A 20,555-nucleotide genomic window follows, 5' to 3' on the forward strand; every position below is an offset into this window, starting at 1 on the left:
TTCAGCATCCATAAACAAATCGTTACCCCCCCCCACCCCGTGAAAATCAATCTGTACAGAGGGACATACCAAGGGCTCTGAGGACACAGAAGCAGCAGCAGCTTCTGCGGGGAGGGCGAGGCCTCACGGTGGAGCTCAGAATTGACTGGACATTGAAGTGGGGCTCCACGTCCAGCCAGCAGGGAGTGGGGGGGGGACAAGAGCTATTCCAGGCCGAGAGATCAGTGAGAGCAAAGGGTGGTGGCATCAAACTGACTGGGGCTGTTGAGATGGAGTAGTACTGGGCGTGGGATGCAGGGAGAAGGCCTGGCCAGGGCGAGGTCACGGGGTAGCAGAGGGAGAGAACAAGGGCCTTAAAGGCTCTGCCGGGGTGTGAGTGGGGATTATGAACGCGAGAACATCGACCCCGCGGCCCACCATCCCTCCAGAGGCACCTCAGCCCTTTGTCTCTTGCACAGGATGCCATCATCCATTTAAATGTGACACCTTGAGGAGGGATCACAAGGAAGTTTCCATCAACTTGCTCATTACTAATCAGCAAAGGTCTCGGGATGGATTCAAATCTATCTTCCAGGAGGGCCAGACAAGCAGAGGAGAGGGAAGGACGGATAAAAGGGAGAGCAGTGGGAGGGTGGTGCAAAGGCCAGCGACACCCTGCTCGGGGCAGCAAGAACCCGCCAGCCTCCCCCGGCCGCATCTGCCAAGGCCGGGGGCAAACAGACGAGCTCCCACCTTCAGGCAGTGCAGGTCTACACGGGCCCAGGCTGCTGACCTCCACACCATTTGTCCTTTGCACAAAAGTGAATCACGGCTTGTCTGGTGGAGAGAAGCCTGCCCGGGGAGGCAGGTGCAAGGGGAGGAGCGGGCATGGTGAGGTCAGACCAGGGCTGAGATTCCAGTGCCACCTACGAGTGGCCGACATCCCCAGCACTCCAGGACCTCCCCTACAAAAGGCACAGCACCGTCTCTACGTGGGGCTGCCACAGGCACTAAGCAAGAAAACCAATGTGGAAGCTTCTAACCAGTGCCTGGCCCCGGGCGGACCCTGGACGATGCTCGTCCCCTTCCCTTTGTCCTTAGGAGGAGAGCCGGGCATGTGAATTGCCTCTTTATTCTTTTATCTCAACGTGGTCTGAATTTGATTCTACTCTGCGTCTTCCTCCTCAATGAGGTTGAAATATATCATTGGTTACTTAATGGCCCATCAAGCAATGAGGCCTTTATTAAATAGCGTGGTACCCAGGCTCTGAAGATGTGAGTAGCCCACAGATCGCTCCCCACTGCTTTGGTGAAGACAGCCTTCGGCTTCCCCCTGGGCCTCCGTCTCTCTGCCTCTCTCTTGCCTCCGTCTCTCCGCGCACACACGTGCACGCGCGCACACACACACATACACACACACACACGTCTGTTTAAATCCCTCCCGTGGCTCCCCAGCTCTCAGTATGCAGTTAGGACCTTTACGACTGGGCTCTCAGGTCACAGCATCCCTTGCTCTCCTCTCTTCAAATCCTGTATTCCAGCCGGAGGGAATGTTTGCAGTCCCCAGTGTTGTAGCTCACCACCATGCTGCCGTGCCTGCTGGCCCTGTCTGAATACTTGTCCTGACGCCACACCCCGAAACCTTGCTCAACCCCCTCTGCCTTCCACACTCGGCTCAGAGGCCCCCACCGGCTCTGAATCGGAGCCGGCTGCGCCCACGCCCCCTTTAACACTGCCCTTCCTCCACTGGGCCATAGTGGCCAGAGTGAGAGACCCACGGGGTGTCATTTCTTTGCTCGCCCAGGGCGCAGCGGAGTCCATGGCACAAAATAAGCGTTCAGGAAATGTTCGAGGAATGAATGAAAAAATCATCTCAGCCAATATCTGTCAGAAGCTTATTATAAAGTATTTCAGGCATTGTGCACTGGAGTGTGAGGGGCCAATAATAAACAAGACAGATATGGCCCTTGAGCTGAATCTGAAATCTGGTAGGAAAGAAAAGTTAACAAGCCATAAAATAAAGCTGATTCATGCTGTGAGAGCAGAGACCTGAAGACAGAAGACGTCAGCAGGAGGAGAGGGCAACACAGTCCATCTAAAAATAGAAACACCTCACCAATCTGGAACTCAGCTATCTCACTTCTCCAGGATGCAGCAGGAACCCAGAAAGAAGGCTTACAGGCTTCCAACAGCCGAAATATGTCCAAAAGACCATGCACCTTACTCACCTGAGTGCCTCTCACACGCACCGGCATTTGCCATACCTCCCGGTTGGCCTGCTTCCCTCTGGCCCCCAGCACACTTCATGCACACTTCTAATAGAACTCTTGGCATCGCGCGTTGGAATCATCAGCTATCTCTGCGCCCCCAAGACTGGGCCTCCCAAGGCCACCACGTGTGGCTTTTAAGTCATGCACAAGGATGCAGTGATGCCGTGCACATGCAGGCATCTTTAATATCTGGAATATTTTTCATATTTTATATATTTTACTCTACAACAAATGTATTATTCATGATAACAAATATTAGTTATAATATTTACATATTATTGTAATGAAAGTACTTGTTGATTTAAACCAGGAATTCAGAAATATCCTGGCTTGGTAAATAAACATCATCAGATGATTTTGTTTGGGCCATTTTATATTTATGATGAGAATTTTCTGGCATGTGGTAGTCAAGTGTCTCATTTTAACAGGACAATATATACTGTTCCCCTTTGACAAACCAGATTATCAAAAGACTTTGCTGATCTAATAAAATCTAAAATAGACTGTATTTCTACATAAGATCTACTTTTCCATCTGAAGTATAATTGGTGACTACTTTCAACTGTTTAATTTTTTTTTTTTGGCCACACTTCAGGATCTTAGTTCCCCGACCAGGGATGGAACCCAGGCCTCCTGCAGTGGAAGCGTGGAGTCCTAATCACTGGACCACCAGGCAATTCCCTACTTCCAACTTTTAAAAAAATCCTTCATTGGTATTAGTGCACTAGTTAAATCTGAAGTTTCACATTGTAGTTCAATCATCTGATGCTTGTCTACCGTGCCAGAATATTTCTGAATTCTAAGTTTAAGTCAGTAAGTACTTCATTAGGATACCACGTAAATATTACGTAATAACTAATATTCATTTGTCCTTAATAATCCATTTGCTGTAACGAATTTGTCATTGAAATGGAAATAATATATTGACTAATTTAATATCTTTTTCCTTGAGGAGGCGACACCTTTTTCTAACACACAAAAGGACAGTATGGGCCAGGAGTGATCCTGGTTCAAGCACAGGGACGGTGTCTGATTGTGCCTTTATTGCCAGTGCCTTGCATGGGGCTTGGGGCTCAGGGAACATTCAACATATATTTGTTTTTTTTGTTTGTTTGCTGTTTTTTTTGCAGTACGCGGGCCTCTCACTGTTGTGGCCTCTCCCATTGCGGAGCACAGGCTTCGGACACGCAGGCCCAGCGGCCATGGCTCACGGGCCCAGCCGCTCTGCGGAATGTGGGATCCTCCCGGACTGGGGCACGAACCCGCGTCCCCTGCATCGGCAGGGGGACTCCCAACCACTGCGCCACCAGGGAAGCCCCAACATATATTTGTTTAAATGAAGATCTTCAAGGCCTCAGAATTTAAAATCATATACGTATGCTTTATTTCACTGTACTTTCTAGAAATACTTCTACACATTCTAATGGAACAGTAATGCATACACTCTTAGAACAGTCCTAAGCGGCCAGCTGAAGCTTATTAAACTGTCACCCAGCGGGGACCATTTGCCTCTCCATTTGTTCCTTAAACACAGAACACTTTTTCCCAAAAAGAATGTCTTAGGAGTCAGAAGGTTTCACAGTTATAACATACCATTAGAGGGACATCTTTGCAACCTGCCTAGAGAAAAAGCCCAGTAAGATGGTAAGGCTTTATGTAGGTAGTTTCAAATAGAATCTGAGATTCCATAAGAAAGGAACAAGTGTAGAGGCTAAAGAAAGCTATGCTATCATGGAAAGTAAACCTGACCAAAACCTAAGGCTTGCAGGGGCTGACAAATAGCTGGCTCTCTACTTCTGGCTTGAGCTTCGCAATGCCAGAGATAGGATGAGTTCACTGCCTGGAATGCCTTTATGTCATTTCCCTTTAAAGAAAACGGTCACAAAAAAACAGCGCTAGAACCATTACTGATTACACAGTTCAATTCAATTAACATTTGCTGAATGCCTTTTCTGTGCCAGGCATGAAGGACTCAAAGATGAGTAAGACAAGCTCCCTCACTCTGAATACCTTATAGTTTAGGGGAAGAGACAGACCATCTCAATCAATAACCTTCCCCACCCAGCACCATGCTGTCCCAGGCAGCACCATCTCTCTCCTGGGGTCTGCAATAGCATCCAAACTTGCCTCTGCCTCCCCGCTGGAACTCTAATCTATTCTCTGTAGGACAGCTGGGGTGAACTTTTTAAAAGGTAAGTGTAATTCTCTTTTTCCGTGTACATAGGCAATGGTCTAACCTCTGCATGTGGTCTGGCCCCTGAATGTCTGCCGGCAAGGCAAGCATCACATTGGAAACTCCCATATCCAGCCAGACCATCTGCAAAGCCATATCCTCAGAGGGTGAACTAGAAGAAAACCTGCCTTGTCTTGGCCATGGCTCAGGAAGGGAAAAGAGAAGGAGAGGAGTCTCCTCTCTCAGAGCACCGTCATAACACCTTCTTGACGCAAGCCTGGAGTCAGGATTCAGCTACGCCAATAACCTAAAAAGCCTAAGACTTAAACTTTAGTTTTAAGTGTTCTGGGGTAGTAGAGCCCTCTGAAGCATCTGCAAAAGATGAAAATCCTCACTTTAAGCCCAAACCTCAAAGAATTATCAGAGATTAAAGTTGCAGGGAACAAGAGCTCACTATGAAAAAAAGGTCCAACAAACACCTAACTCATTACTCCAGGAAGAGAGAAGAGAAAGACTGGGTGACCGATAATACTGAAAGAGAAAATAGATGAGAATTTTCCAGAATTAGTAAAAGATAACGAACCTCAGAGACAAAAATCTCAACAAATCCCAAGCAGAATAAATAAAAAGAAATCCTCACCTAGGGAGTCATAATGACACCGAAGACATCGAAGACAAAGAAAGGATTTTAGAGGTGGACAGAAAGAAGAAGACACTTTACGAGCAAAGAAAAAAGCAGACTGAGAGCTGACTTCTCAACAGCAAAAATGGAAGTTGAGCCAACAGTGGCATATCTTCAAAGGGCTGAGATCATAAAACTATCAACTTAGCAATGTACGTGCAGCAACACTATCTCTCAAGAGTGAGGGCAAAATGAAGGTAATTTTGGACAAATAAAAACTGATACCCTATTACAAATAGTCCCTTACTAAAGGAACTTCTAAAAGATTACTCCAGGAGAAAGAAAATGATCTCAGAAGGAAGGTCTGAGTCGTAAAATAGAATAATGAACAAAGAAAATAGTAAACATGTGGGTAAACCTAAAATACACTGAGACTATGTAAAATAAAAATAAGGTCTAATTTGTGAAGTTAAAAAAAAAAGGAAAAAGTAAGATAGTAGTAAAATATTGGACAACAAAAGCACATAAGTCAGGAGGGATGCAACCACAATGAAAGCATCCTAAGATCCTTGTCTTGTTAAGAGGAGAGTGAAGATACTAACTTTAGACTTTGCAAAATTATATACATATTAAATTTTCTAAGATAACCAGTAGAAGAATAAAAACAGAATGTATAACTTCCGGACTAGTACAGGGTGAAATGGAAAAAGAAAAAATGTAAAATGATATGAAATCCATAATCATACAGGGAAATGTAAATATACCTCTTCAAGTAATGAAGAGATCAGACAAAAATATTAGGACTACAAAATTTGTGGAGTGCAATCCACAAGTTAATCTAATGTATATATGTAAAATATTGCATTCAGTAACTAGAGAATACACACTTTTTTCAAGCACACATAGAACATGACCATGTATTAGGCTATGAAGCAAAAGGAAAACAAAATGAAGATGGAGGGCATGAGGAAGGGAGGAAAGAGGAAGAACATCCTTTAACCACACTGCAGTTAAGTTAGAAATTAATAATAAAATAAGTAGAAATAACCTCATACGTTTAGAAACTCTAAAAAGCCACAGTTCAAATAACCCATGGGTCAAAGAAAACATTTTCATGAAAATTTAAAATACGTAGAACTAAAAGGTGACTTTTTTAATGCTACATAGTAAAACTTGTGGGTGCAGCTAAAGCAGTATCTAGAGACAAGTGTGTAGTCTTGAATGCTTTTATTAGAAAAGATGATAGGCTAAGCATCCAACCTAATGTCAGAAAAAGAACAGAATAAACCTCAAAAAGTTGAAGAAAAGAGGAGCAGAAAGCCATGAAATAGAAAACAAAGATACAATGGAGATGGATCAATAAGCCAAAAGTTGCTTCTTTGGAAAAACTAATCAAATTGAGATCCTTGAAGAATGTGTAGGTTAGCCAAAGAAAGGAAAGGGACATTCTAAGTAAGGAGAAGGAAAAATAAGAACAAAGGTAAAGAGGAATGGCACAGCACGAAGGTTCAAGATAACCACATGCAGTGCGATGTTGGCGGTAGATAAAGTTCAAGGCATGGACTATGTGAAGTGAGTCTAGAGAAGCTTAGGGCCAAATGTTAATTTAAAAATATTCAACTGTACCAGGTATTTATAGGCTAAGTACTTTACATGATTATATCTTTTTATTCTGGCAACAAACAACTCCATGAGGTGTGACTGTATTATGCCTATTCTATAGATAAAGAAACTGAGGCTCAGAGTAAAATTTTCCCAGTGTTATACAATGTGTTGTTTCAAAACCGTATCTGTGTGGCTCCAAAGCCCATACTTTCAACTGCCATGCTACACTGCATCACTGCAAGGCTTCATATGGAGCCTCCATAATGATCCCTAACTTTATTCTTCAGGCAAATGTTTGAATTTCCACCCCCCACCAAAAAAAAAAACTCCCTCTTTATGATGAAAGTTTGGAGTGCTGTTACATCTGCCACTACTTTATGCCACCAGGGAAAGATTCTGTTAGACACAGGTGTCCAAGGAGCCCATGTACCCCTGACAGGCAATCAGGGGTACATCTGGCAACACAGAATTAACAGGCAGAATTAACAGGGGCACTTGATTGATTTAAGTTCCTGAAACATATTTCCAGTTACTACCCAGGAGATAAGTACTGTTCAAGGGTGAGAACTGGATAAGCATATGGCATTTTTTCAACAGATTTACTGAAGTATGATTCACAGACCATACAATTCACCCATTTAAATTGTACAATTCAGCATCCTTTAGTATAGCCACAGAGTTGGGCAACCATCACCACAACTGATTTAAGGACATTTTCATCACCCCAAAAAGAAATCCTAACTAACAGTCACTCCCCACTTCTCCCATCAAAAGCCCCCCTCACCCCCAGCTCTAGGCAGCCACTAATATACTTTGTGTCTTTATAGATTTTCCTATTCTCAACAGTTCATATAAATGGAATCACATAACTCATGGTCTTTTGTGCCTGGCTTCTTTCACATAACACGCTTCTAAGGCTCATCCATGTTGTAGCATGTACCAGTATTTCATTCCTTTTTATGGCCAAATACTATTCCACTGTATGGATAGTCCACATTTTATTTATCCTTCAGCTGATAGGCCTTTGGTTGTTCCCACTTTTTGTCTATTGTGAATAATGATGCTATAAACATTAGTGTACAAGTTTTTGTGTAGACCTATGTTTTCAGCTCTCTTGGGTGTAGAACTAGGAGTGAATTGCTGGCATGGGGTAATTCTGTGTTTAGCATTTTGAGGAACTGCCAAACTGGTTTCCAAATGGCTGCACCATTTTACTTCCCACCAGGATGAAGGTTCCAATTTCTCCACATTCTCACCAACACTTAGATTACCTGTCTTTTTTATTATAGACATCCTAGTGGGTACAAAGTGGTATTTCAGTGTGGTTCTGATATTCACTTCCCTATTGGCTAATGATGGCATATGACATTTGAACACAGCTCTTAATGTATGCTTTTTTCATATGAGATATTTCTGACAAAACCTAAGAAATAACCTATTGAGACTTCCAGCAGTTTCTTTGCTCAACTGTACACAAAATGCTTAAGTCTTAGCTCATCTATAGAAGAACAGGGATGGGGTAAGGAATCAGATGCAGGGAGAGGGTCGACGATGGGGAGAAACTCAAACATGTCCACTGAATACATTATTTGAAAATTCAAAAGTGGCTTACGTTTTGATATGGCTATCAAATGTAATGTAGATGTAATGACTACACCAAAATAGCCATGTCAAAATGCCCTGCTCTGAGCTAGGCACTGATTATTAGAATTAGATTTGGTAAAAAGACAGAGAGAAGATTCATTTATTTCACTCTCTTCCCCAATGTTTGTCATTATATTCTTCAAAAGCAAGCACTTACAGGAACCCTCATACACTGTTGCATATTAACTGCTACAACTTTTTTGGAAAGCAATTTGGCAATACATTCCAAAGCCCTAAAATGTATATGTCCTTTAACCTAATTATTTCATTTCTGGAAAGTTGTCTTAAATCAATGTGAAATATAGGGAAAAAAGTAAAAGTAAACCACAAATTTTTTTCATAGATGAATCAATCTAAACATTTAATAATATGAAAATAAATAAATATCAATGTGAAATATAGGGGAAAAAGTAAAAGTAAACCACAATTTTTTTCATAGATGAATCAATCTAAACATTTAATAATATGAAAATAAATAATGAAAAATATTTCACTGAGATATATTGCAGTAATTAAAAAGACATTTATGAAAAATTTGTATAGTGTGAAAAATGTTTAAATTATAATGTGGGCATTAATACTAAGATAACAAAATTATATCAGCTTTGTAAAATATAAAAATTTATGCCTAGAAGAAATACTGAAATGAAATCCTTCAAAATAAAAATAGTCACTGCAATACTGAATCACTATGATGTACACCTGAAATTAATATTGTAAATCAACTATACTTCAACTTAAAAATAAAATAAAATACACTGATTAAAAAAAAAGAGAGAGAATCCCACCACTGCAAAACAAGCACTATAAATATTTAGGAGTTTGAATTGTTTTTAGTTACTAATAATAACGTTTCATCGTTTAATTGGGTTTTTAATTAAATATTAAAACCTTTAAAAAACAGTCATTGCATCTCAGTGGTGGGATTAAAAATGGGTTTTTCTATTTTTTGGAAAATTTTAATATTTCAAACAATGTACAAGGATTATTATTTTTTTAATAGGTGTGTTTATTTATTTATTTATTTTTGGCTGCATTGGGTCTTCGTTGCTGCACGCGGGGTTTCTGTGGTTGCGGTGAACGGGGACTACTCTTCTATGTGGTGCGCCGGCTTCTCTTGTTGTAGAGCATGGGCTCTAGGCGCGTGGGCTCAGTAGTTGTGGCACGTGGGCTCAGTAGTTGTGGCATGCGGGCTCAGTAGTTGTGGCTCACGGGCTCTAGAGCGCAGGCTCAGTAGTTGTGGCGCATGGACTTAGTTGCTCCATGGCATGTGGGATCTTCCTGGACCAGGGATCGAACCTGTGTCCCCCGCATTGGCAGGCGGATTCTTAACCACTGCGCCACCAGGGAAGTCCCCAAGGATTATTTACATAAGTGATAAACGTGGTTTTAAATAAAACTAACGGCCAGGCTCAAAGCCCAGTCCTGCACTGAATGCCTTCAGTAAACACTAATTTCCAGTGGTCTTATTTCTAAGGGCCAGGAAATCATACGCTACTTAGAGAAACAGTATGATCCACGGTAACAAGACCTGGCCTGAGAGCTAGGACACCACCCTTGAGTTCTGAGCTGTGTGTCACTTAACACCTTTGAATGGTGGCAAAGTTGAAACAGACCACATACTTACTGCATTCTGACTTTGGAATACAGGTTACGTATGTTATTAAAATGGGACAACAAGCGTACAAAACAAGTATCACGATGCCCCGTGTGACAGAACAAATAGTGGTGGGGATTCATACCCAAATCTAACTCCACACCACACTGACATCTGTAAAACAGAAATAATAAGGTCTACCATGCTTACTGCACAACGTAAAAGTCAACTTAGATAAATATATGTGACAGTTCCACATAAAATATCTAGTTCCTGGAAATGTAAGACTCTAAGGCCCTCCACACTGCCTCTTAATTCTCCAGGAGTTTAATATTACCTGAAGACAGACTTGCATGTTTCTTCTGCCCTCTTAAGCTAAGTCAATAATAAATAAAGACTGCTTTTAGTACGTAGCAAGAAAAAAAATGTTTTAAATTATAATAATGTAGATCATGCAAGGCAAATGATTATTAGATGTTTAAATATCAACAGGGGGAAAAGATTTACAACACAAATGAGACAAAAAGTAACTACCCATAATATTTACAAACCAATAAGAAAAACATAAACAAACAAAATGTAAACATAAACAACCCAAAAGATAAATGAACAAAAAGACATTTAGGCATCACACGGATGAAACAGTACAAATGACTAAAAAACGTATACAAAAAGCCAAACCCGTAGGGGCTTCCCTGGTGGCGCAGTGGTTGAGAGTCCACCTGCAGGGGACACGGGTTCGTGCCCCGAGCCTGCGCGTCCGGAGCCTGTGCTCCGCAACAGGAGAGGCCACAACAGTGAGAGGCCTGCGTACCGCAAAAAAAAAAAAAAAAAAAAAAGCCAAACCCTGATGACAATTACAAAAATGTAAATTAAAAGCACATATTTTTACCTATCAGTTTGGCAAAGATTTAGAAGATTAATAGTACACAGCATTGGAAAAGATATGCATGGATGAGCACTTTCAAACACTGCTGGCGCAAACTTGACAGTAACTACCGAAATACAAAGTACACGTATCCTCTGACCCGACAATTCCTAGGAATTTATCCTACAGAAGCATTTGTACACAGTGATGTTTACTGCACCATTCTTTGTAACAGCAAACAAAAAATATGGAAACACATCCGTCAATACGTTTTATGGTGGTATATCCATCGAATGGACTCTTTGGTTGTTATTAAAATGAAATGAATCCGTATGTACTAACAGAGAAAGATGTCCATGAGGTATTGCTAAAGAAAAACTTGCCAAATACCATATATATTGTACAATGTCAGCATTTAAAATAAAATGAAAATTGTTTCTATTTCTATTTCTATACTATATATGTATCTCTTGTATCTCTACATATGATGTGTAGTTGGTGGCCATTAGTGGGATGTTTTGATTCTCCTCTTTACACTCTCATGGTAGGACTGCATGCCCCAGCCCCTCTGAGGTTCACCATGCTATGTATCTTGCTTCGACAAATGAAATGTGAGCAGAATCACCTCCGGGTAGAAGGCTTAAAAGCCAGTGCAGAATGTTTCATGTTCCCTTCCTCTCCGTGACTCACTGAAGCAGGTGCTGAGCTGGAAGCCTGGGTCTCTGAATAACCAAGATGGCGGGAGCCCTTTCTCGCCCCACCCCCATGCCAAATCTCATCTACCCCCTAGGTGGGAGCAAGAAAGAAACTTCTGTTGTAGTAAGCCACTGATAGTTTGTGGTTGTTTGATACTCCAGCACAATTTAGTGGTCCTGATCCGTATAGGAATAAGAAAAAAAAAAAAAATCTGGAAAGATACATACCAAACTGTAATCTTGGGGTTACCCTAAGAGAAGAATGAGAATGGGAGAGGGGAAGGGCAGGAAATGGGGTCAGCGGGACTTTGGGGTTTTATTTTACATACTTTGGAATTGTATAAATTTTCATAAGCACATATTGTTTTTGGAATTTGAACAAAAGGTATTTGTAAATAATCTAAGATGTCCAGAAATTTTTACATTGTTGCTTTTTAAAATTCCAATAACCACAGTTCTGACACAAATAAAATCCCCCTGTGACCATAACGAACAAAATATGAAAACTGGCCTTTGTAAGAGTTCTAGGCAGAGAGGCTGAAGGGCTTCTTTGAAAAGTAACACTATACTTAGGGATGACAGCTCGCGAGACAAACCGCCCTATTCTTCCAGCTCCAATAAGGATGCGAAGGTTTTACTCAGATGACATAGAAGCAGATGGGGGAACAGAAGGAGCTGTCAGCAATGCCTGCCAGGACTTAGGGAGCACTTATAAAAACTACTAAATAAGGGCTTCCCTGGTGGCACAGTGGTTGAGAGTCTGCCTGCCGATGCAGGGGACACGGGTTCGTGCCCCGGTCCGGGAAGATCCCACATGCCGCGGAGCGGCTGGGCCCGTGAGCCATGGCCGCTGAGCCTGCAAGTCCGGAGCCTGTGCTCCGCAGCGGGAGAGGCCACGGCAGTGAGAGGCCCGCGTACCGCAAAAAACAAACAAACAGAAAAATTACTAGAAAACGGTTCCAAAACACCCAGAGAAACAAACATGTACACAAATGGCAGCCGAGGCAGCTGTTAAGGCAGGGCCCGATTTGAGGTGATGCGGAAGGAGAGATTTTAGTCCATCTGGAAGAGAGAAACAAGACCATCGTTCTCTGTGACAAAACCACAGCCTTCGTCGCGGGATCTCAGGGAGTGACTGGGCTGTGGAGGAGCAGCCATGTGGGAAGCAGGGGCTCCAAACTGATTAAAGCAACAGCAAGGTTATTTGCCTGTTCACACCAATCAGTTTTCTATTATAAAACTGAATTAAGATGTCATAGAAATTCATCGGAGGGAAAGCCAAACCAACAGGTATTCTTACTTTAAAGCACCAGGCACTTCAAAGATTTTCAGAATTAATCCTCACAAGCCTACCATGTTTTCATGCTCATTCTTAGAGATGAGGCACCTTTGGCTCAGTGAGGTAAAGGAAGTTGTCCAGGGTCACAGAGCCAAGATTCAAACGCATGCCTGGTGTGGACTTTCCAGGGTCAGTGGGGAGGGCTGCTTAGGGATGAAAGTAAGGAGTCAGCCCAGGGAATCTGCTTCTCGTCTATACAGCTAACGGATACATTCACATCAACAACCTCCGTATTTGTTTTATGAACACAAAAGTTAAGTACTGATGTCACCTGAATAGCTAAAATAAGTTTCCCATGGTGACATATATAGTTAATATACCAGACTATGATGAGACAGGCACCAGGTCCAGAACAGAGGCTTTAAAAAGTCAATTAAGGGGCTTCCCTGATGGCACAGTGGTTAAGAATCCACCTGCCAATGCAGGGGACACAGGTTCAATCCCTGGTCCGGGAAGATCCCACATGCTAGGGAGCAACTAAGCCCATGCGCCACAACTACTGAGCCTGCGCTCTACAGCCCGAGAGCCACAACTACTGAGCCCACGTGCCACAACTACTGAAGCTCGCGTGCCTACAGCCCATACTCCGCAACAAGAGAAGCCACGGCAATGAGAAGCCCGCGCACCGCCACAAAGAGTAGCCCCCGCTGGCCACAACTAGATAAAGCCTGCGCACAGCAATGAAGACCTGATGCAGCCAAAAATAAATTAAAAAATAAAATAAATTTAAAATAATTCAGTTAAACTCGTGAAACCTTAAAAGTATAATTGAATTTAAAAGAAAAGAACTTTAAATCAGTGTTATTTAAAAAATTTTAAACCTAAACTACATCACATTGACATTCATGCAAAAAATGTAACTCTAACTCTCCATTATCCTGCAGAGGTCTCTGGGTGCTTTTGTTATCTGCTGTATCCCAATAACCCAAATATAGCCTGGCACAAAGTAGGCCTCAAAGTGTTTGTTAAATGATTCAACTGAGCTGGTCATGTCTATTTAACCAGTAACCTATATATGCAGATGAAATTCTATACTAGTTGTTTTCTAGTTTAAAAAAATATATAGATCAAATAACCAATGTCTATAGTTATCCAATAGAAGGAAAAGTAACCTTAACTGAATACAGACAATGTGCCAAGCGCTGGGTTAAGGCAATTTACATACATCCCCTCATTTAATCTCACAAGAATTCTGCAAGAGGCATCACTAGCTCACCGATACAGATGAAGAGTCGACGCTCAGAGTGGTTCTGTATGCAGTACCCAACTGGCTTGGTCACACAAGTAATCAGTGGCAAGGATTTTTAACTCATCTGTCTGAATTCAAAGTCCACACTAGCTCCAGAACACAATACTTTCACTCTAGAGAAGCCACTTAAAAGAGTGGCCAATTACTTTTACAATATGTTCTTTTCAAGGAACAGATTTAAAAGAAAAAGAAAATGTATGACTGAATTTTTGCACTCAACTTCTGCTGATACAAAACCAGAATCCAGAATGCTAAGAAAATCGAGGCTATTTACAACAGAGGGCGTGTTTATATAACACAGAAAACCACTCTAACAATTTTAACACCTGCTTAAAAACCCATATTTTTATTTGTAGTAGTTATAGAACTCGAATATGAGCTCCTGGAATTTACTGTCTTTTAAAGGGCTCTAAGGCATTAGTGTGGATTCATGAAGCTATTATATATATTGTATAAGAGTGGCAGTGAATTGTGGTTTTTACGGTGTGACAAGCTTAACTTGCAAAGGAAAAATCCTAGTGGACTAGGCGTTAAAATAACGTGTCTATTGAAGGCGAACATTTGATGGAGTAGGCTATAAACCGTCCCTAAAGGTAATGCTGTTTTCAAAAAATGGAAAGTAAATCTCGCGATGACTATCATTAAAATGAGAAAGGGAGGAATGTTAAACTACACAATTCTTCATTTTCTAATCTGCCTTCTTCCCCAAAGAGTCTGAGACACAGCAGTTCATGCAGCAGGCTCACATCCTGCAGAGGAGCAAGGCCACTCGGCAAGTCAAATGCACCAGAATCTCTTCTCCCTCGTGGGCAGCGATGAGATAGGATTTGCAAGGTGCAGACACCAAATGCTCCCTCTGCCAGGCAGGATATGTTTCAATGTGTTTTACTTTAAGTCCTGTTTGCAATGTCACCCTCCTGGTTCTAAGTGACACCACTGCCATTTCAGAGTTATGAGTCAGATGAGGAATTGGAGGGCTAAGAAGTGGAGGATGATAAAACATACTGAAAAGTGGGCTTGGGAACAAGACAGACTCTTTGAACCCTGACGCTCCCACTTACTTGCTGTGCCCAATTCAGTTTCTTCAATTGTTACCTGGGAATAATGAAAATAGAGTAACTCCTTGCAGGGTGGATTTTAGCAAAGGATTAGCAAAGAAGACAGTATAGGATTGCATACTGGCTACAAGCACAGGCCCTGGATGGCTCGGCCACTTGTTACCTGTGTGAACTTGGGCTCAGCCCTGAACTAACCTCCTCTCAATCTCAGTTTCCTCATCTGTAAATTGGAAATGATAAGGGGATCCACTTCAGAGGGCTGCTGTGAGGATTAAATAAAATAATCCATAATAAACATTTTACACAAGTTTTAATGAGTATAAAGCACGTAGAACGATGCCTAGCACATAATATGATATTTCATAAACAGTAACTAACACAGTACAAGTTATAAATAGGATGATAGCATAAGTATATATATATGTTCTGAAGAAAGGCTGGATACATTTCAGAAAACAGCACTTGATTTTGACACTCTCAGACAAAGAGTTCACACTGTAATAGATCTTGGGATGGGGCTTACGCCAACTACTATCAACAAAGGTCCCTCTATCAAATCTCTCAGTGCCCTCGTTCACGTTAGCTGGTGTCCATGGAACCACTATGCACAAGTACACAACCGACATCTCCAAGGAGGGCAGCTCACAACAACAGTGGCATCTATCCTCCGTGGTGTCTTTTCCCTAAGGTTTTCTCTAATGAGGGTGTCAGAACTGCAAAAAGAATATACAGGAGACGGGGAGAGAGGCTCACACGGTTGTAAGAGGACCATACAATTCCGTACATATTTATTGAGCATCTACTATGAGCCAGGAACCATCCCTCTCACGTTGCAACTTCACGGTGACTCTATAAACATGATTTTGCTCTTCTAGAATAAACTTTCGTCTTACCTACAAGTTTACAGAGCTAACATTTGTCAACAGTCCTTTGAGAAACAAATTTAGCATGGTGGGCACCATTGCATTAGACCTGACTGGAGTTACAACTGACAACTGAATCGTTTCAGAGAGCTGGCATGGGGCCCTTGAGACTGACAGAGTGGTCATGGGAAGCTCGGTCTATATATGGCAAGAATCTGAGATTATATTCAGCCAGAAGTGCAAGCCTCTCAGCATGGCCTTCGACGTCCTCCAACCTGGCTCCTTCTTCATCTCTCTCTGCTCTGCACACGCTCTCTAAGCCACCATCACCCCATCCTGCATATAAAACCGGGTCTCCCTGTCTCTGCTCCTATTCTGTATGGAATGCCATTTACCCACTCAACTCCCAGGCTGGACTGCAATTGTCTGTATGCATGTCTATCCCTGGAGGGCGAGGAGGGACTTGCCATGTCTATGCCACCCCTGACCCAGGGTCCGCCAGTATCAGCCAGCAGGGAGCAGTGGGAAGGGCACAGAATGGGAGGCTGGTTTCAAGTGGAAACCTGTTTCAAATGCTAGCTCTGCCCCTTACCAGCTGTCGGACCTGGAATACGTTAACTTCTGTGTATTTCGATTTCCTCCTGCGTAAAATGGAGACAAAAGGGCATTTACTTTATTGGTTGTTGGGAGAATCAACTCCTTGGCTATATGTAAAGCACTTAGAAGAGCGCCTGGCACGGGGGAAGAGCTGTGGAAGGCTTCATCATAGTTGCTGTTCATTATCACTGTTACCGTCATTGTCATTAAGCGTGTGCAGAAAAGAGTAAAGTGGAGAAAGAAGGGAGATTGTGCCCTGCAGCTGAGCAAACGTCTGAACTCCCATGCTGGCTCAGCGCTGCCCTGCTGAACAGCCCGATGGTGGAGCCCCTCACCACTCACTCGCAAAAGGAGACACAGAGCTTTCACACTGGTTGGTGCTCGTAACCTTATTTCTTGCCTGGGCTGCTGCCCAACCCCTGCCAAAGCCAGCCAGCTAGGGACTCCCAAATCCTGCAGTGACAGCACAGCATGACATACAAGGGACACTGTAGCTCAGTTCCTTACAACCCAGCCCCCAGCCGACTTCCTGCTCCTAGAATATCAGTGCTGAGCGCTAGAGGTGACCTTTTCCAACAGCACCCCTGTAACAGATGGGGAAACTGAGGCCTGGGGAGGCTGTGCTTACATTTTGTTAGTACCCAGTTTACATAGATGTTTCTTGTCATGCAGCCAATTTTGTGGTAGGTACTAAGAATACCATGACCATTGTTTAAAGCTGGAAGGAACTTCAAAGTTTACCCAGTCTGGCACTTTTCAAACTCCACATTCTATGGTGTCAAGATGAGATGTGAGCTCTGCTGCAAGTCATTTATTCATTCATTTACGGATCACCCGCCATCTGCTGGGCATCAGGGACACAAGTCAGACACCACTCCTGTCCTCGGGACCTCACAGACGAATAGGGAAGCGTGACTACGTAAATAATCACATGTCTAATAGTGAAGTCTTGTGAGTGAATTATGTTTTAAAATATACTAGAATGAGCATCTCCACGTACATGCCAACATGCTTTCTGAGCAGAACAGGCAGGATTGGGGCTGGAGGAGGCAGTTACAGGTAGCACCCCGTAAACTGCTCACCCCACCGGGTTCACCTGTGCAAGGGCCACACACAGACTCACGTTACCATTATGTGGCTACAGCAGTAAGGAGACTGGGAACCACCAACCCAACCCCATTTGACAGACAGGCAAACTGAGGCCTAAAGAATTTAACTCACTTGCCAAAGTAGCACAGCAGATAAACAGAAGACGCTTAAGATTCTGTACTGGCTCACGCAGGCTTCCAAAAAAATCCACACTCCACAGTGTAGCACACGATCTGACCCCCGCTCACCCCTCCTGCCCCCTCTCTCACCATTCTGCCCCCCACTCTGTGACTCAGACCTACTGAACTACCTGCGAAGCCCCAAATGCACCTCTGCTTGGTCCATCCCACTCCCTCGGCCAGGGAGCCAAAGTCGACGACCCCTAAATGATGCCAACTCATTCTCAGCACTCAGAACTCAGCTCAGGGCTCTCTCCTCCAGTACCTGGCCCTGACATGGCCCACCTCTATCTCCTATACCATGTATGCCTTTACACAGAGAGAGAAACGCTCATCCCATAAGGTGTTCATCCAATCAACACCTCTATGTGCCGAGCACCTGAGGATACGGCAGTAAATAAAATAAAGGCCCCTGCCCTCGTGGAGCTTACATTCTACTGAGGGAAACAGACAATAAACAATACAAAATATAATGTCACTAGAGTTCAGTGCTATGAAAAAAAAAAAAAAAAGACGAGTGGAGGGATATTGGGGGAAGGCCTCTCCAAGGAAGTGGTATTTGATCAGAGATCTGAAGTAACAGAGTAAGCCATGCCAATAGCTGGGAAAAGAGCATTTCAAGAAGCAGTAGCAAAGGCCCTGTAACTACTGCAATGATTTCTTTACTTGTGTCTTACCTCCTACTGAACTTGGAGGTCCTTGAAGGCAAGGGTTACATCTTAAGCATCTTTGATTCGCAGGGCCCAGCATCCATAGTGGCCACTACGGACACCTACGGAATGAGTGAATGAAGTCGGCCCAGCACGTGTGATTGCTGATTTCTGAGTCCGTGTGGCTCCATCACTTGAGATCTGGCCAGTTTTGCGTCTCTCTCCTCCCCAGGGCTAAGCTAAGCACAGGCTTGGGTCAATCAGCCTTCTTTAATTCTGTGGCCTGGTCTCAGTTCCTGGATCCTCCCTTCATTAGGACTATAGTACTGATAAGCTCTCCAGCTTTATCTTGTTCTGGTCCACATATCTCTGGTCTGGACCTGGGACCCTGTCCCGAAACCCAGACACCTAGTACTGGGAGCCTCCCTCACTCTCTCCAGGTTTCATAGGCATCAAAGTCCTCCCCTGAACCCCAAGCCCCAAGGCTGGGGGGCCCTGACCCCTGGAATCAGACTTCGCAATGGCTAACACCTCCCTACTTGGAAGTCTGCCCTGCCTGATTCTTGACTGCCCTCCAAACCACACGACCCCTTCTGCTGCGATATCAACCCTCTGACCTCATCAATCCTTTCTGTGGCCATCTCTCTGCATGTTCCAACTTCATTAAACCATTCCTGAACTTCTACCATAGCTAAGACCCAGGGCTAAGGACTTGTGTCCTCGTGTTGCCTGCTACAGATCCTATGCCATCAGCAGACCATCTGGGTCCAAGCCTCCAGATTTGACTACCCCAAACCACAATCCTGACACTCCCAAAAGCACATTCAATAACCTTAGGTGCTGCAAATAAAGTCAAATGGCTTTATCCACTCCGCCAACTGCAACAGATATCTCTGGATGTCACTGGTGCTTCATCCCAGCCCCCAACGGGTCTAAAATGAGTTCAGGGACAAATAACCCACTCCTTCATTCACCCTTTCACCCACCACTTCCTGACACCTGCTATAAGCCAAGCCTTGAAACATAAAACACAGTGCCTACACTGACGACAACGATGCTAATGGTGATGTGATGGTGATAGTGATGGTGGAAGAGAGAGAGGAGTAGTGGTAAGGTTAGTTACCATTTGTTGCACACTTGGGCTCTACTACAATAAGCGGCGAGTCTTCTAATACTAAGAAAACTATGAGATAGGTTTTATTAGCCTCACTTTACAGAGAAGGAAATAGGCTGAAGAGGTGAAGCAACTTGCTCAAGGTCACAGAGCTAAGTGGCAGGGTGCTCAGACCCTAGTCTACCTGCCTCCAAAGTACAAACGGTTCAACCGCCCCAAGGGTCACCCAGTAAATGCTAAACAAATATAACTTAAGGAAGAAGTGAAAGACAGAGAGGGGATCCAGGCCTCCGGGGACTCAAAAACTGGTGGAGGGGGCAGACATATAAACAAATATCTACCATGTGGGAAGGCCAGCGCTGATGGCTGGAGACCATGGAGCTGGAGCGGAGCTGCAGGGGAGCTAGAGGAGGGAGTGGCTAACTTGACCTGGAGGGGTCTAGAGCCGTCTTGAGGAAGTGACTTGGGGGCTAGACTTTGAAGGATGAGCAGTTTGCGGCTGACAAGCGTGGCGCACAGCAGGAGCTCGGCCCTCAGACCTGGCCTGGGCCGTCCGTCTCCTCTGAGGTCGTCCAGTCCACCCCCCTGTGCCCACGCGGCCGGGCCAGGCCTCACCTCCTTCCACTTGAGCTGGCGAATGCTGATCTTCAGGGCGTCCAGGGAGGTCCTGGCCTTGGAGCTGTCCACGGTGACAGGCCGCGGAGGGCAGTACTCCTCGGACCGGTCCGAGCTCCGCTTGCAGCTACGGCCCTTGCTCCTGGACTTCCCGTACGGGTAGAGGCCCTGCGCCGACATCGGCTTCGCCTGGTACATGGGCAGCGTGGGCGGCGGCCGCGGTGGGACGCGGGCGTCGCCCTCCTCGGCCGCGCGGGGCTGCGCCGGGGTCGGCTCCTTGGGCTGCTCCTCCCCCGCCTTGCGCTCCGGCTCCCCGGCTGAGCCCGGGTCCACGCGGACCTGTTCCTTC

At 44.1% G+C, this 20,555-nt stretch overlaps 1 protein-coding gene across 6 annotated transcripts in view; it reads right to left on the reverse strand.

Annotated features, from left to right (window-relative positions):
- TTLL11 (tubulin tyrosine ligase like 11) overlaps nucleotides 1-20,517 on the reverse strand; it is a 261,119-nt gene extending 240,602 nt beyond the window's left edge. For all 6 annotated transcript variants that reach the window (XR_003005604.1, XM_024762453.1, XM_024762456.1 and 3 more), the window contains exon 1: nucleotides 20,207-20,517. Coding sequence is in view for 5 of the 6 variants with exons in the window: in XM_024762453.1 (XP_024618221.1) it covers nucleotides 20,207-20,404 (198 nt within the window). In the remaining variant the exon portion in view is untranslated. The remainder of the gene's footprint in view (nucleotides 1-20,206) is intronic.
- Nucleotides 20,518-20,555: the final 38 nt, after the last annotated feature.

The sequence above is a fragment of the Neophocaena asiaeorientalis genome, unplaced genomic scaffold (genome assembly GCF_003031525.2).
Source record: "Neophocaena asiaeorientalis asiaeorientalis breed wild unplaced genomic scaffold, Neophocaena_asiaeorientalis_V1.1 scaffold78, whole genome shotgun sequence".
Classification (NCBI taxonomy): domain Eukaryota; kingdom Metazoa; phylum Chordata; class Mammalia; order Artiodactyla; family Phocoenidae; genus Neophocaena; species Neophocaena asiaeorientalis.